Below are 17,441 nucleotides of genomic sequence, written 5' to 3' on the forward strand. Positions count from 1 at the left end.
AGATTCTGCATTTAACTCGTATGGATTTTAAGCACAATATATACTTTTGCTATCTGGCAGACTTATGTTTTGGATGTTCATCCTTTTAACCCAAGGGTTGCAATGAGTGCTGGGTATGATGGGAAAACAATAGTGTGGGATGTAAGTGATGGCTCTTTTGTTTAGCAGATTTCCTGAATGATACATCATTTTTGTCAAAATCATTTTTTCCATGTATTCCTAGATATGGGAGGGTACTCCAATACGAGTATACGACATTGGTGGACGCTTTAAGTTGGTTGATGGAAGGTTTTCACAGTGAGTTATTCTAATATGCCTTTCCCGTTGTTTCGAGTCTTTTGACAGTGAAAGCAAGTGCTTTATTCATGGTTTATGGTGTCTGTCTACGGGCATACCTGTAAGACGTAGATTTTTATTGTTTATAATTATAATATCAGTTAGAATTTATAAATTTACTGTTGTATCTTATTTTTCTTGGAAGCCAGCTTACTGGTATTATTTGAATTATGGTAGTTTCTAGATGTTTTTTGGTTATGTAGGGACGGCACATCTATTGTGCTCTCCGATGACGTTGGTCAAATATATCTTCTAAACACTGGTCAAGGAGAGTCCCAGAAGGATGCTAAATATGATCAGGTATATGAATGACACATAATTTTATGTTGTAAGTTGTGAGTTTTGGAATTGCTTAGACGATTCTGACTGGCAGTTTAAATATCCAACAGTTCTTCCTCGGAGATTATCGTCCTCTTACCCAGGATGCTCATGGAAATGTTGTTGATCAGGTGAATTGGCTGTTTCTGGTTGATTATTATTGTCACGTGCTTAGAATGATATCGAAGTAGATGCAGTGATCATAATAAATCACTAAGTGAAGGTCGAGATGAGAAACAAACAAAACGAATGAGATATAAAGATATGAGAGAAATCAATTCATTAATCTCATGGGTATAGTACACGTTATATAGACTACAAGAAGTACAACTACTTCCACAAAATAAGTAAAAAATATCATCCTACCTATTTTCAAAGATTTAAACTCTACTATCAAATATAATCAAATCACAACAAATATTATAAAATGTTTCACTAAATCATAAAGTATTCTTGATAGGCTTTATCCACACTTCTCCTCAAACTTGACAATATACGTTGACGAGGCCAAGCTTACCGATCGGAAATTCATGACCTTGTTCTGACAATCTTTTTTTTAAGTATATCAGCAAGTTGATTGGATGTGGGTACATATTCAATGCTGATAATCCCTTCATCTAACTTGTCTTTGATGAAGTATCGATTCACTTCCACATGTTTGGCTCTATCATGATGAACTGGGTTGTGAGCTATGCCGATAGTCGACTTATTGTCACAATAGAGCTGCATAGGGTCTTTGCATTCTATTTTCAGTTCTGTCAATACACTCTCAATCGAGATGAGCTCACAAACTCCATGTGTCATGGCTCCATATCAGCTCCTGCACTACTCCTTGCAAACCACTGACTGTTTTTTGCTTCGCCATGTCACTAGATTTCCTTATACCTCTGTTCAATATCCTTATGTAGACTTTCTATCAGAGTTCGAACCATCCCAATCTGCATCTATAAATATATCCACTCTTCGATCATCTTTCTTTGCGAAGAATAAGCCTCTCCCCGGAGTTTGTTTCAGGTATCTGAGGATTCTATAGATTGCATCTAGATGACCTTGACATGGCATATATTGACTTACTAGGCTCACTGCAAAACCAATGTCGGGTCGAGTATGTAAAAGATAAATTTCCTAACAAGACGCTGATATCTTCCAATATCCACTGTTTTTCCTTCAATTTTTTTATTCCCCAATTCAATTGGTATCTTTAGTCGGCTTACACCCCAACATGCTCGTTTCTTCTAGCAAGTCCAAAGTATATTTTCTTTGGGAAAGAAATGCCATTTTTGTCCTAGCAATTTCCATTCCCAAGAAATATCGCATAGGTTCCAAGGTCTTTAACCTCAAATTCCCTTGCCATCATATGTGTCACTTCTTCCATCTCTTGACAATCTTCCACATGTATGATGATAATGGTGATCTTTCCTTTCTCATAATGTTTCACGAAAAGTGGTTGATCTGCTTCCCCCTAACTGTATCCAATCTTCTTGAAGACACTGGAAAATCTGTCAAACCATGCACGTGGAAACTGTTTCGGTCCGTAAATTGACTTGTTGAGTTTGCATACCATCTGTTTTCCCAGCTTGTCTGGGGTTGGCTCATGTAAACTTCCTCTTCTAGATTACTGTTAGGGAACACATTTTTTATATCACGTTTTTTAAGGGCCAATAAAGGTTAGCTGTCAATGATAGAAAAATTCTTACATTATTGAGCTTGTGCTAATGTTTTGGCATAATCAATACCGTAAGTTGAGTGAAGCCTTTGGCAACTAACTGTGCTTTGTGCTTTTCGATTGAGTTATCTGCCCCATATTTTACCCGTAAATACCCATTTATAGCTCACTGTGTTTTTTCCCCATGATAATTCCACCAAGTTCCAGGTGTTGTTCTGCTTTAAGGCACGCATTTCCTCTAACGCTGCAGCTTTCCATTCGGGAACATCTAGAGCTTCCTGAACTGACCTGGGAATGGTTATCCTAGACAATTTTGAAGTGAAAGCACACAAGGAAGGAGATAAATTTGAAAAAGAAACAAATTTGGAAATGGGGTGTTGAGTGCATGATCTTGCACCTTTCCTAATGGCTATGGGAACATCAAGATCAAGAATGGTACCTGATAGAGGATCTGCTATCGGGTCGGGCTCTTGGCTGTGGTTAGGATTTACAATATCTTTAATACATCGAGGCTTTCGTCTTGAGTATACATATTTGGTTGAGGTGTCGACTGTCGAGTTTCCCCTTGTTTCTGACAGTATTGAGGTAGGCTTGGAAACAGGTTCTGACACTGCAGATGTGAACCAATTGATTGGAGGGCTGATAGAATCAGGACAGATGGAATATGTTGTGTCTGGGCTAATATTTAGGAGAGGACTGAGAGGAGAGGTGGAGTGAAATAAAAAGTATTTTCAAAGAAGGTGACGTCACAAGAGACAAAATGTTTTTTTGTTTGAGGACAATAACAACAATACCTTTTCTGAGTAGGAGAGTACCCCAAAAAAATGGTTTTGACAGCCCTAGGATCAAGCTTACTTCGATGATGGTCATAAATTTGCACAAAGGCGGTACACCCAAAGGTCTCGGGTGGAAGGTTAGCGAAGGTAGATATACGAGGGAAGAGGGAAGTCAAGACAGATGTGGGAGTGCTGAAATTTAGAGGATGACTAGGTGGGCGATTAATAAGATAGGCAGCTCTAAGTACTGCATCCCCCCATAGAAACTTAGTCACATTCTTTTTGAACATTAGAGCACGGGCAATCTCTAAGAGATGACGGTTTTTTCTTTTGGAAACTATTTGTTGTGGAGTATTACACAAGAACTTTGGTGGACAATCCCATGGTTTCGTAGATAATTACCGAGAATGGTGTTGAAGTATTACCGTTGTCTGTTCCAAGGGTGCGGATATGAGCATGAAACTGAGTTTGAATCATCTTGTAGAAATTTTGGAAAATAGTAGTTGTATCGGACTTATTCTGGAGTAGGTAAACCCATGTAACTCATGTGGGCGTCAATGAAAGATAAAAACCATCTTTTTCTGTTACGATTTGAAATTTTGTGAAGGTTCCCATGTGTCACTGTGAATTAGTGAAAATAGGGTAGATGGTGTGTATGGCTTTGGTGAGAAGGAGACACGAGTATGTTTGGCAAGTTCACAAAATTCACACTGAAGTAAACTGAAATCTTTATTATTTTTTAACAATGAAAGAAACAACCGAGCTAAATAACAGAAACTGGGATGACTTAATCTAAAGTGCTGCGACTTTATTTCTTAAAATTTTTAAACAGGACTAGCCATATCACTAGGAACCAGAGACTGTCGACTAGAAGATGAAGAATGCTCAAAATAGGAAAGGCCACCGCAAAGCTTAGGATTGCCAATCATCCTCCCCAATAGTCGGTCCTGAAATTGACACGAAACAGGCAAGAATTTAGCAATACAATTACTGTCACGAGTCATTTTACTAAAAGATATGAGATTGCAGCACAAAGAAGGAACAGGAAAAACATTTTGCAAGGTAATTCCCTCGGAAACTTGAATGTTACTAAACCCATCGACCTAAGTGAGTGTACCATCAGCTATCTTGACTGTTATGTTATCAGTACAGGGAGTATAAGAGCACAAAAAATTAAAGTCCTCCGGAATCAATAATCCAAGATGGTATAAGGCCAGAATTAAAATTGGAGTGGAGTATACCAGACTGGGTCAGGGAACATGACCCGACAGGAGGACTGAATGAGCCGTCTGATGCATGAAGAGTGCTATTCGATTTGCTCTAGTTGTTCCCTCGTGAAAGGGCTGAAATGCCACAGGAAGCAGGCTGCTCTTGAACTGATCGTGCCTGGAAACCACGACCATTGGACTTCTTTGCGGCTGCCAATTTAATGGTTTACCAAAAATCTCCCAACATTTTTCTTTTGTATGGCCTTGGTGATGGCAATGGTCACACCAATGGCGTCTGCCTTGTCGCTGTCCTTGGCTGGTGTTTTCCTTGACATTAAGGCAGAAGATTCAGGGGCCGAGACTGGTGGCTGCGCATCTAGTTGTAACATCACCTTACGGCTCATCTCTTCACGCCGGACCTCTGCAAATGCATCATCAGGGGATGGGAAAGGGTCTCAGACAACAATCCTCCCTCGGACATCATCAAGTTCCTAGTTGAGACCGGCCAAGAAGTCGAACAGCCTCTGTTTCTCGAGATGCCGTGGAAGTTTCACATTGCATTCAGCACATGGGGAGTTGTCTTCAAAAAATAAATCAAGTTCTTATGATAAATGTCGGAGGTTAGAGAAGTATTGTGTGAGAGACAATGAGCTTCTTTTAGCTTCGACCGAAGTTTGAACACTTGAAAGGCATTCCCAAGATTAGAGGACATTCTTCGAGCACCATCCCACATCTCTTTAGCTGTTTTGAACCACAAGTAGCGTTGGCTGATGGCAAATTCCATCGAATTCACCAGCCATCATTTATACGAAGTATTGGTCTGGGCTGGGACAAGGAGTTCGCCGGTGATAAAACCCTAATTTCCCGCTGGCATATACCACAATCTTAACAGATTGTCCCCATTGCAGGTAGTTGCGACCAGTAACAAAATATGAAGGCAAATATGAAGGAAGAATGCATTTCAGTATGTCTTATTCAGTAGTCATAACACATATATATAGACTTTAAACAAATCCCTACAATCAATCCCGAAAATCAATGTAAATCACTAATCAAATTCCTGCAATCCTGAACTCCATTTAAAGCTTTTGTGAAGATATCTCCCCGCTGTTCTCCTGTCTTCACATATTCTGTAGCGGTCAAACCTAGCTGAATCTTTTCACGAATGAAATGACGATTTCAATATGCTTTGTTCGCTCATGAAATACGGGATTGGAAGCGATATGTAAAGCAGCTTGGTTATCGCACCCCAATTTAGATGGTATTGAGGTTTTAAGACCTACTTCAGTCAAAAGCTCATATATCTACATTATCTCACACATAGCTTTTGTCATAGCTCTATATTTTGATTCTACACTAGATCGTGAGACCACATTTCGCTTCTCACTTTTCCATGAAACTGGATTTCTCCCAACAAAGTCACAATAACAAGATGTAGATTTTCGATCATTCTTGGACCTGCTTCTTAGTAAGAATTCTAAAAACGCTCAACCTTACTATGACCATGATTGCTATACAACATACTTGTCCACGTGCTCGTTTCAAATAGCACAAAACTTGGGCAGTTGTGATTAACTGTTGGAGAAGCCATATATTGACTCAAAATACTGACTAAATATGTGATATCTGGACGAATCACAATGACATAATTTAACTTTCCAACCAATCTTCTATACCTCATGATTCTCAAATAATTCTCCTTCTTTTGTGAGCTCCATATTAGGAATCCTTGGAGTATTACATGATTTAGCCTCCAATTTTCATGTTTCAGACAATAAACCTTTTTTTTCTTACTTCTTGTTACCTCAACACCCAAGAAGTATTTTAAACTCCTTAAATCTTTTGTATGAAAATGGCTGTGAAGAAAGGACTTAAGAGATGAAATGCCTGCAATATCATTTCAAACTGCTCAATAAATTTGCCATACTATGACCGAGGGATCCGTTTCAAACCATATAAAGATTTTCGAAGGCAAAACACTTTCCCTTACTCCCCTTGAGCAACAATGCCGAGTTGTTGCTCCATATAGACTTCCCCTTGAGGTCACCATGAAGAAAAACATTTTTATGTCTAACTGATGTAAGGGCCAATTTTGAGTGCTTGCCATGGAATAAATAACCCCAGTGAAGTAAGTTAGCAACATGAGAGAGCGTATCAGAATAATTCACACCATAAGTTTGGGCACAACCTTTAGCAACAAGGTTGGCTTTAAATCTAGCAACGAAGAAGCTGGTGCTGGACATGGGTTAGGAAGAAGATGTCGCCGAGAATAAACATGTTGTATGGGATGCTTAACAGTAACAGACATAGTTGTTACAGGCGATTCCAGGCGCCTTTGAAGCCCATTGAGACGCGCGTAAGTGCGCTTGAGTGGGCTTTTCATTTTTTTGTCCGTTCTCTTAAAATTTTTAAGATAAAAAGAAAAATAGAAAAGAAAATCCTACCAAACCCTAGAAGAAAATAAGCACGTCTAAGAAAAGTCATATTATATCTTTCTTTTTTTAAAAAAATAAAAATAATTGAGGCGTTATTTCCTAAAATATTCGAAAATTACATATATAGATAGAGCTATAAACTAGACTAGAATCTAAATTGATTGACTGGACATATTAGTGGAGAAAATCACTGTACTTACTATGGTAAGAAGGATATTAAAATTAAGGAACAAAATCTACCAACATGAGGAGATTTCTTAATTAAAGATTTCTACCAACATATTAGTGCGCCTTGCTTTGATGAGGCGTGCACCTCCCTTTGCGCCTCATGCTCTAGGACTTCTTTGTGCCTTAGCACACCTTGAGTCTTTAACAACAATGGTAACAAATTCAGTAAGAATAGAAATAGAGGATGTGACATTATAGATTTACAGATCATCATCCTCCCCTGACTAGGACTATCTATAGATGGAAATAAAGGTGTAGTTTCAAGAAAAGTAATATCGACGGAAACCAAATATTTGCTAAGATTAGGAGAATAATATCTATATTCTTTTTGAACCGAGAATATTCAAGAAAACACACTTCAGAGATATGGGATCAAGTTTTGTGACATGAGGACGTATATCCCGAACAAAGCAAGTAAAACCAAATGTTCTTTGTTCAAACGGAAAAAATAGCTTTCTTGAAAAGAGAACATGGTAAGGAGACTCACCATGAAGAACAAAGCATGGCATACAATTAATTAGAAAGCAAGCTATGGAAACTGCATCAGCCCAAAACCATTTAGGAACATGCATTTGAAATAATAAATCTCTTGGGAGTTTCGAGAAGGTGTCTATTCTTTCTCTTCACAACTCCATTTTGAGAGGGTGTGTCTACACTAGAGGTATGCTTAGCATTATCACTTTGCAATATTTGTATAGGAACATTAAATTTAGTTTGAATCTAAGCATAAAGGGCATATAAATGAAAGAATAACTCAGAACGACTCTTCATTAAATATAACCATGTCATACGAGAATAATCGTCAACTAAAGTAAAAAAATATTTAATCCGACTTTGAGACACAACAGGACAAGGTCCCCAAACATCTGAATGAAATAATTCAAAAGTAGTACTGGATCGTTTATTGAATCTTGGGCTGGAACTAAGACAATGGTGTTTTGCAAACTAACAAGAATCACAATCTAATGAGGATAGTGTATAAAATTGTTGACAAAGTTTCAACACTGGGAGAGAATGATGACCCAACTGACAATGAGCTTCAAATGGAGTGGTTATTCCAGAACAGGCGCTGGACAAAGTACCAGTGGTTATTCTAGAACAAACGATGAACTTTGATGCTTGTGGATCAAGAACGTGGAGGCCCCCAGACTTGTGTCTTTTAGCAATAATCTTCTTTGTCGTAAGTTCCTGAAATAAACAGTAGCTTGGAAAGAATGAGACATAACAATTAAATAGCACGAGTGACATAAATTAAATTAAACGACAATTGAGGTAAGCTTAAGACAGAGTGTAAGAAAATCGAAGGAGTGAGAGTAATTGTGCCAGACCCTAGAACATCAGAGGTTGACCCATTTGCTAAAAGTAACGGAGAACAATTTAGTATTGCCTGTCATATGATACGTGACACCAGAATCAATGACACACTTGATGGATGAGGAAACAAGACATGCATTTGGTTTACTTGACTTAGTGATGGCAGTAACTGGTGGAGATTTTAATGATTTTTTGGTATTGAGAGAATTTGGCATATTCATAAGCGGAAATCGTGACTAACTGCTCACGCTGACTGAGTTTTCTTATTATGCAATTTCCTGCAATCATGTTTCATATGGCCCGACTTATGACAATAGTGGCAAACAATACCTCCGAATTCCTTTCCTCGAGTGTCAAGATTTTTGTCATAGTTGCTTGTCCCCACTCCTTCACTACCACGTTTGTGCTGTTGTCTTCCAAATTCAGATATGTTATTTCGACCAACAAGAGCACTATCAAGTCCAACAGGTGTAGAGTTCGTTGTACATAACACCTTACTAAATGTTTCTTGCAAAGATGAAATATCAGTACTAGAGAAAATATGAGAATTAGCAGTTTCAAACTCATGAGGAAGCTCAGTTAAAAAACTCATTGCAGCCATTTTTTCTCGTTGAGCTTGTTGTACTTTCACATCAAGGCTGAATGGTAATAACATGCTTAAGTTTTCCAGTAAGTCTTTTTAAACTCCATGAAATAGGTTGTAAGAAACATCTTGTTTTTCTGCACAATAAAAGGCTTTGCACACCTCATAAATTACGAAATATCCCCATTTCCAGAATACAAGAAATTTAGATATTTCATCTGTTCATTCACAGTAAGTAATCAGACCAATTACTTCATTATCAATGGAATTTCGTATTTGTAAACATAACCGAGCATCCTCTTTCAACCACGTCTGTTTTGATTCATCTGTAGGTGGGTTGTTAGTCATATCACATATGGTTATCCATCTCACTCCAATCAAGATAATTAGAGCCATTTGGTTTATGTTCCGTGATCTTTGAGAACACATGAACAACGTCAGACACCGCCTACAGATTTCTTCTCAGCCATATCACCAAATGGCAGTAAGAACAAAGGAAACAGAGGACTAAATTTGAAATATCAAAAACTTTGAACCTGTTGCACAAAAAGTCCCACACCTGAACAGATGCCGATGTAACCAGGTATTTATGAGTGGTATATGGAGCGGGGCGAGCAGGATAGTGAAAGCTAAAGAGATTTCTGGCGACAAACGCACCATGTCGCACCGGCGACGTAGCACTGGGATAGCGCAAATCGGTGAGTGGTCCTTCTTCCTATGCCGGCAATGAGAACAAACTGTCAATAAAACAAATGGCCCAAATTTCCGTACTCTTTCCACTACTTGTTTGTGCTCTCTGATACCATGTAACTAAATATAAGGCAAGTATGAAGGAAGAATACATTTCAGTATGTCTTATTCATTAGTCATATACACAAATATATACAAACTTTTAGTCCTATGTTAGGAAAGTAGACTAATCCAATCCCTACAATCAAGGTAAATCACTAATCAAATCCCTACAATCAAGGTAAGTCATATCTACATATTTCATATTTTTATATACAATCTATAACACGACCATTGAAAAGATGAGTCGTTATTTGAAGAGATGAGATGTCACTCCTGGAAAGAGAAGTGACATGTTTTTATGGGATGGAGTCGCAGGATGAGGTTGAAGACTTGGACGAGTCGGTATACATTGTTGTTTGGAGGTGCGTTGTTATCGTAGAGAAAAAAGAAGAAGAAGAGGACTCAGATGGATCTAACCTTAAAGATGTAATACCATGTTAAGATTAGGGTTTGGGCCTAACTCCACCCAAAAGCTAGCTCAAGGCCAAATATGGAAGGCTTTAAGAAATTACAAGACCAGAGTACTAATGGATGTATTTTTCAAGAAAAGATTGTTATGATTAATTAAGGATTCTGTATACATCATTGTAAATATCAGTTTGTTAATGTAAAATCAGGGCCAGAATTTGTTGTTATCAACAAATTTTTGGAATTTTTCAGGACACTCTTTCACGGTGCTGTGTATTCATGCTGATCAATGATAATTAGTATTTCTGACACTCTCTATGAAGTTAAAGAGACTTGATAGTTGTTTTCTTCAGCAGCAGTTTCCAGGAAGTTTTCATATATATTTTCATGGTTATATTAATGTAGCACGGTCTGGTTTCCGTTGTGACCTAATCATTTGCCGTGCTACAATTCTAATTTCAGAACAAAATTCATAATAAAATAGAAATTAAGTGGGAAAAGAAGATTAAAGTTGCAAGGGGAGAGATTCTTGGGGTGGTCAATACACATGCTATGAGTGATCTCTCCTTCCACTCCGCACTGAATAAAAAGGAAATTTAATACAATACACGTAGAGTGCATTCATCTTTTGTCAAGGATACATATTTGAAATCTCACTCGCTTAGAGTTTTGGTGCTAGATATTTCTAGAACTCAAATATGACACATCCTCTTGTGATTATGTGTTTCACCCTATAAATTTGTGCCGATGAGTTTGGGTGTGTTGAATGCTCTTGTCCTTTAAAAGAAATGTTATTTAACGGTAATTATGGCTCTGGTAGCGTATGTTACTTTTGCTTTATCTAATATCTTGATGGTTTGCATCTTATGCAGGAGACGCAGCTTTCACCATATCGAAGAAATCTTCAAGACCCTTTGTGTGATTCGAGTATGCATTGGTTTTTGTTCACTCCCTTTGATGGTTTTCTTGTGTTTAATTGTTGTAGTTCTCTCTATCTTCCATATCTTTCTGTAAAATCATCTAACACTTGATTGTCTTTGTCAATGGATGGGAAATCTCAGGTATGCTTCCATACCCAGAACCGTACCAGAACATGTATCAACAGCGTCGTCTTGGTGCTCTTGGTATCGAATGGCGTCCTTCATCCATGAAATTTGCTGTCGGCACAGATATTGGTATGGGGCAAGAGTTCCAGATATTGCCTTTGGCGGATTTGGATGTACAGGACTCTTTGCCAGATTTTGTGGATGCAATGTACTGGGAACCCGAAAATGATGGCATGAACGATGACAATGACTCAGAATACAATATTGCTGAAGAATATTTCAGTAATGAACAAGATTGTCCTAGTGACAACACTTCGATTGAGTCAGACTGCAGTGAAGATAGGATGAAACTAAATGAAAAAGATAATCTGGTCCGATCAAAACGAAGGAGATCTGTTCAAGATGTAAGCTTTGTGTTCAGAAAATGTAATATTTGTTTAGTTTGCATTGTCTAACCAACATTTGGCTCCTCAGGGCCCGTTGTTTCCTTCATCCGGTAAAATTGTTAAGAAGAAACTTTCCGATGATCAAAATGGAACTTCATCCAGAATAAAAAGATATAAAAAATCAAAAACTGGTCAGAGGACTTCTAGAAGGAAGTCTCGAACATCTAAATTGTCGAGACCTCAGAGAATTGCTGCACGTAATGCCATCAATACTTTTTCCCAGATGTCGGAAGCTTCTACTGAGGGGGAAGATGATGGTTCAGAAGGCGATTCATCAGATAGTGAATCATCATTTGAAGGTTCAGACTTTTGGAGTAAAGAACAAAATGAGCAAATGAATCATTCAACTGTTTCAAAGATATCTTCAAATCGGTCTAAAGATGTGATCAAACCACTCAAGGGCCTTCAGTCAGAGACTGGTGTTGAAAGCAAGAAGAAATTGGTGGTGAAATTTTCACTTCGTGATCCACCAACTCCGGCGTTATCCGAGTCTGACAAGGAACAATTTAAGAGTCAGACTAGTCTTCCGTCTTTGGCTGCAAGAGTTTGTGAACGAAACATAGAAGATAAGGGGGTTAGTTTGAGATCAACGGATCTTAGGTCATCTTTCGGAAGCATGGGTGACATGGAACCATCCGATGAACACAATCACAAGCAGCGTCTTATAGATGTTGAAAAACCCACAGAAGCTGATGATAAGTTGGAACGACGCTGCAGTGAAGCCTGTGTAAGTTGGGGGAAAATAAAAATCCGTACTTCAAATAGAAAGCAGTCAGAAGATCACTTGCCTGCCCACGTGAATGTTGCCAGCAATAATGGAAGTTTGCCGACTAGAAGAGACAGATAAGTCTTCATTGCTGGTTGTGTCACCTCTTCATGGTCATGAGCTTGTGGACAGTGATTCTAGAGTGTTAAACCGCCAAAATTGTGTCGAAGGAGAAAAGGACATGTCCGGTTCTCATCTTTGTATATCTAATAACTTGAACGTGGATGCAACAGAATCTTCTTCTGAACCACAAAGAAATTCTAAAATGAAGCTAACTATATTAAAAATAAAAACAAAGAATATTCCGGGGGACCTTCCTAAACTTACTTGTAAGACCAACTTAGATGCTTCATCAGGTGCTGCAATATCTAAAACACCTTTCTCTGTCAAAGAGAAAACTGAGCATGGAGTGTTGATGGTAGACAACAGCCCAGATGAACCAAATCTTAAGCCACAATTCCTTGTAGATGGAGATGAAATTTGTGACAGTGATTCTAATTTCAGCTTGAGCAACCATGACTTGGAGATGAAATCTCATGACATGGAGACTGATTCCATACGCAGATCCAGAACCTTCAGATTGAAGGCTACCTCACGGGAGAGCAATCCTGAAATCCGTCACCTTCGGATGTTTGGTGACCCTCTACGACCAGATACTTCAAGAGGTGCACAAAAGTCTTCAAAGAAAGCACTTGATTATTTTCCTTTAGAGGGATCACAACGTTCTGCCAAATCTAAGTCTTCCCTGAACAAAAGAGAAGGCTACTTGAGGGGAGCAACAAGTTCTTTAGTTGACGGAAATAGGCACGATAGGGCCAATAAGCAAAATTGGCTGCTGTTGTCAGAGAAGGAGGAGGCATATCGCTATATCCCTCAGCTAGGAGATGAAGTAGTATATTTACGACAGGTAGGAAGCTGCATTGATTTAATCATTTTTTGTTGATACTTTATTTGTCTAGTGAACAGTGTATATGACTTTTTCATGTGCAGGGCCATCACGAGTACACGAAACTGATTGTGCAATCACTACCTGGTCCTTGGCATTGGTATGGAGATAATATTAGAGCTGTTGAGATTTGTTTGGTTGAAGAACTCAAGTATACAACACACTCCGGTTCTGGAGATAGTTGCTGTGAACTCATGCTCAAATTCATGGATTCTTCTTGTAATGTTGTTGGTAAAAAATTTCGCCTGGTGCTTCCTGAGCTGGACAACTTCCCCGATTTTATTGTTGAAAGGACATGGTATGATGCAGCTTTGGACCGAAGATGGACGATTAGGGATGAATGCCAGGTGTGGTGGAGAGATGAGGAAAATGGTGCTTGGTGGGATGGTCGAATTGTTGGTATTAAAGATAAATCTAGTGAATTCCCTGGTAGTCCATGGGAAAGATTTAATGTTGAGTACAAGAATGATCCAACAGATTCCCATTTTCATTGTCCATGGGAACTGCATGATCCTGGCAGGTGTTGGGAGCAACCAAATATTAACTTCAAGTGCAAGGAAAAAATCTTAAATTCTCTCACTGAATTGTTGCGGGCTGCTAGAAAAGATAAGGTCTTCCTCTTTCTTGTTATGATAGAATTCACGTTTCAGACCCATTGTGAATGTTTGGTCCTCATCTTTGTATTATGATTATGTTGCCAATGTCGCAGGATCGGTATGGGGTCTTGAAGTTGAATGACGCTGCTCACAAGTCAGATTTCGTCAACAGGTATAAGAAAAGGTTTTATCTCTCTCTCTCTCTCTCTTTCTCCGTGTGTGTGATAAAGCTGACATCAATCGTTGAATTATTGCAGGTTTCCTGTTCCATTATCCCCTCGAATAATCAAGCTTAGGTTAGAAAACAACTACTATAGGAGTCTGAAGGCAACCAAGCATGACTTTGAGGTGATGCTATCAAATGGTGAATCTTACTTTCAAAGAAACAAAGAGCTTTTAGGAAAGATGAAGCGCATGTCCAGTTGGTTGGATAGAAGAGTATTTTCTGAGGTGTGAATAGTCAGTCCGGTTATAGTTTCTGTCATTCCTTTAACACGAGAGTGGGATCCAAGTCTTTTTGGGGTTTGATTTGATTTGATTTTCCTGGCTTACAAGTGCTATGATGAGATGTACACAAAACCCATGCTACAATATACATGCGAAGCTATACGTCGAATAGTGTCTCTGAATAACATATTTGTCAGCTAACCTAAAGTATTTTAATACTAGTGTGAAAGATGTGCATTGGACGAGAACAAGATTTTGTTAGATAGAAATAATTAAGGAATTTGAAGGAAAGTAGATGATATTTATTTTTTGAGATATAATTTGTAACAAAGTTTTCTTCTCTTGTAAGTAGAACCAGGGAGTGTAGGAATGATTGCCATTTGAAATTTGTTAGTCTTTTTGTACCTTTTAGGTGGTCACAAAAACTAAAATAAAGTGTATATTTATTGGTTAGCAATTTAAGAGTTTTAAAAAAACTACCCGAACAGTTTAAATCGAAGGTCAAAAACTTGTGTGGGACGGTCTCACAAGTCGTATTATGTGAGACAGATTTTTTATTTGGGTCATCAATGAAAAAGTATTACTTTTTATGTTAAGAGTATTATTTTCTATTATGAATATCAGTAGGGTTGATCTGTCTCGCAGATAAAGATTCGCGAGACCGTCTCAAGAGACGGTACTCTAATTCGAATTGTATCAAACCGAGATTCGTTATTTATTTATTTTTTTAAAAAATAATTAACATATATTTTCCTTTTGGGTTATAATTATTTTGGTCCAATTTTGACCCAATTCCTCTTCTTTAGTCGGTCTTTATATTTTATATGCTTATTATATTGAGCAATTTTTTCCATAGACGTATATGTTACATGTTAACTCATGTATTTCCATGTGTTAATTATTTTTATTATGCTTAATTCTGATGGTACTATCTTAAATTAAGATGTTATTTTCATTGAAAAAAACAACTATATTTGATTTAGTACACTGCTCAATAAATGCTTTATTTTTGTAAATTTTTTTTTTTGTAACCTGAAACATCGCATAGCCACATGAAACCGTTTAAAACCGCATATCTAATTTTATTTGAAATTTCCGCAATATTCAAAAATATTTCTATCTGAGCCACATAACAATTCGGTTCCAATTTCATGAAAAAATCGTTCAAATCACATCGTGATCATCCTTATCTTCAATTTAAAATTTTTAATAAAACTTAAAACTATCGTATGTGTTGTGAAAAAGTAAAAATTTATGGTAAAAAGTAAAAATCTCAAACTCTCAAAATTATCAAACTACACACTTTATAATATTTTTCTCTCAACTCAATTGTGATTTTCTTCACAAATGAGAGATCTATTTATAGAAAATCTTTACAAATAATCCAAAAATAAATTCATCATTACCTACATCATCAAACACTAATTTTCAATATTTACAACTCTTATTTTCAACATTCAATATTCAATACACACATTTTAAATATTATTTTTCAACACTCCTCCTTGTGATGATGATCATATTGATTGTCTTCATTACGTGTTTTTATACTTCCTCGTTAAAAACCTTACTAGGAAAAACCCATTGGGATAAAAACCATAGTAAAGAAAAAAGAGTGCAGTCATGTAAACTCCCCCTCATGTTGACACGAACAATTATTCACAAATTTCGTAGATTGCGCATCCCAATATTATATATGTGCTTTCTGAATATTGTCGTAGGAAGTGCCTTGGTGAAGAGATCTGATGGGTTTTCACTTGATTGAATGTGACGAACATCAATATATTTATTCTTCTCAAGCTCCTTGGTGAATGCGAAGAACTTAGGAGGAATATGTTTAGTTCTGTCGTTTTTTATGTATAGTTCTTTCACTTGAGCAACACATGCAGCATTATCTTCATATAGTATCACAGGCTTCTCGTCAAATGATAATCCGCATGAGATTTAGATATGTTGGGTCATTGATTTTAACTACATACATTCACGACTTGCTTCATGTAGTGCAATAATCTCGGCATGATTTGATGAAGTTATTACGAGCGTTTGTTTCCGTGAACGCCAAGAAATTGCAGTGCCTCCACGAGTAAATACATATCCAGTTTGGGAACGTGCCTTGTGTGGATCAGATAAGTATCCAGCATCGACATAACCAATTATACTTGGATTAGAATCTTTTGAATACAAAAGTCCCAAGTCTGTCGTTCCTCGTAGATAACAGAATATATGTTTAATTCCGTTCCAGTGTCTCTTTGTTGGATATGTGCTAAATCTTGCCAATAAATTTACTGCAAAAGATATATCGGGCATTGTACAATTTGTAAGATACATAAGGGCACCGATAGGACTTAGATATGGTACTTCTGGACCAAGAATATCTTCATCATCTTCACATGGACAGAATGGATCCTTTTCTATATTTAATGATCTAACAACCATTGGAGTACTTAAAGGATTTGATTTATCCATATTAAAACGTTTAAGGATCTTTTCTGTATAATTTGTCTGGTGAACAAATATTCCACATTCTTTTTATTCAATTTGTAAACCCAAACAATACTTGGTTTTTCCAAGATCCTTCATTTCAAATTCTTCCTTCAAGTATGACACAACTTCTTGAATTTCCTTATTCGTTCCAATGATGTTTAAATCATCAACATATACAGCAATAATTACGCATCCGGATGTTGTTTTCTTAATGAAAACATAAGGGCATATTGAATTATTTACATATCCCTTTTTCATCAAGTGATCACTTAGCCGATTATACCACATTCGGCCGGATTGCTTTAACACATATAATGATCTTTGTAATTTCACATAATAACATTCTCTGGGTTTTGAACTTTGTGCTTCAGGCATCTTAAATTCTTCAGGGATTTTCATATATATTACTATCAAGTGATACATATAAGTAAGCTGTAACAACATCCATATGACGCATTTCTAAATTTTCAGATACCGCCAAACTAATCAAATACCGAAACATAATTGCATCCATCACGGGAGAATACGTTTCTTCATAATAAATTTCAGGCCTTTGAGAAAAACCTTGTGCAACAAATCGAGCTTTATATCTTACTATTTCATTTTTCTCATTTCGCTTTCGAATAAAAACCCATTTGTATCCAAC

At 37.3% G+C, this 17,441-nt stretch overlaps 1 protein-coding gene across 1 annotated transcript in view; it reads left to right on the forward strand.

The window, feature by feature from the left end:
• Positions 1-14,768, forward strand: part of LOC142531271 (uncharacterized) — a 39,396-nt gene extending 24,628 nt beyond the window's left edge. The window contains exons 15-25 of the mRNA XM_075637370.1: positions 61-141; positions 224-297; positions 540-636; positions 726-785; positions 10,937-10,991; positions 11,126-11,514; positions 11,585-12,358; positions 12,396-13,229; positions 13,313-13,879; positions 13,978-14,036; positions 14,122-14,768. Of these exons, the coding sequence (XP_075493485.1) occupies positions 61-141; positions 224-297; positions 540-636; positions 726-785; positions 10,937-10,991; positions 11,126-11,514; positions 11,585-12,358; positions 12,396-13,229; positions 13,313-13,879; positions 13,978-14,036; positions 14,122-14,320 (3,189 nt within the window). The 3' untranslated portion in view covers positions 14,321-14,768. The remainder of the gene's footprint in view (positions 1-60; positions 142-223; positions 298-539; positions 637-725; positions 786-10,936; positions 10,992-11,125; positions 11,515-11,584; positions 12,359-12,395; positions 13,230-13,312; positions 13,880-13,977; positions 14,037-14,121) is intronic.
• Positions 14,769-17,441: the final 2,673 nt, after the last annotated feature.

The sequence above is a fragment of the Primulina tabacum genome, chromosome 17, assembly GCF_025594145.1.
Source record: "Primulina tabacum isolate GXHZ01 chromosome 17, ASM2559414v2, whole genome shotgun sequence".
NCBI classification, from domain to species: Eukaryota; Viridiplantae; Streptophyta; class Magnoliopsida; order Lamiales; family Gesneriaceae; genus Primulina; species Primulina tabacum.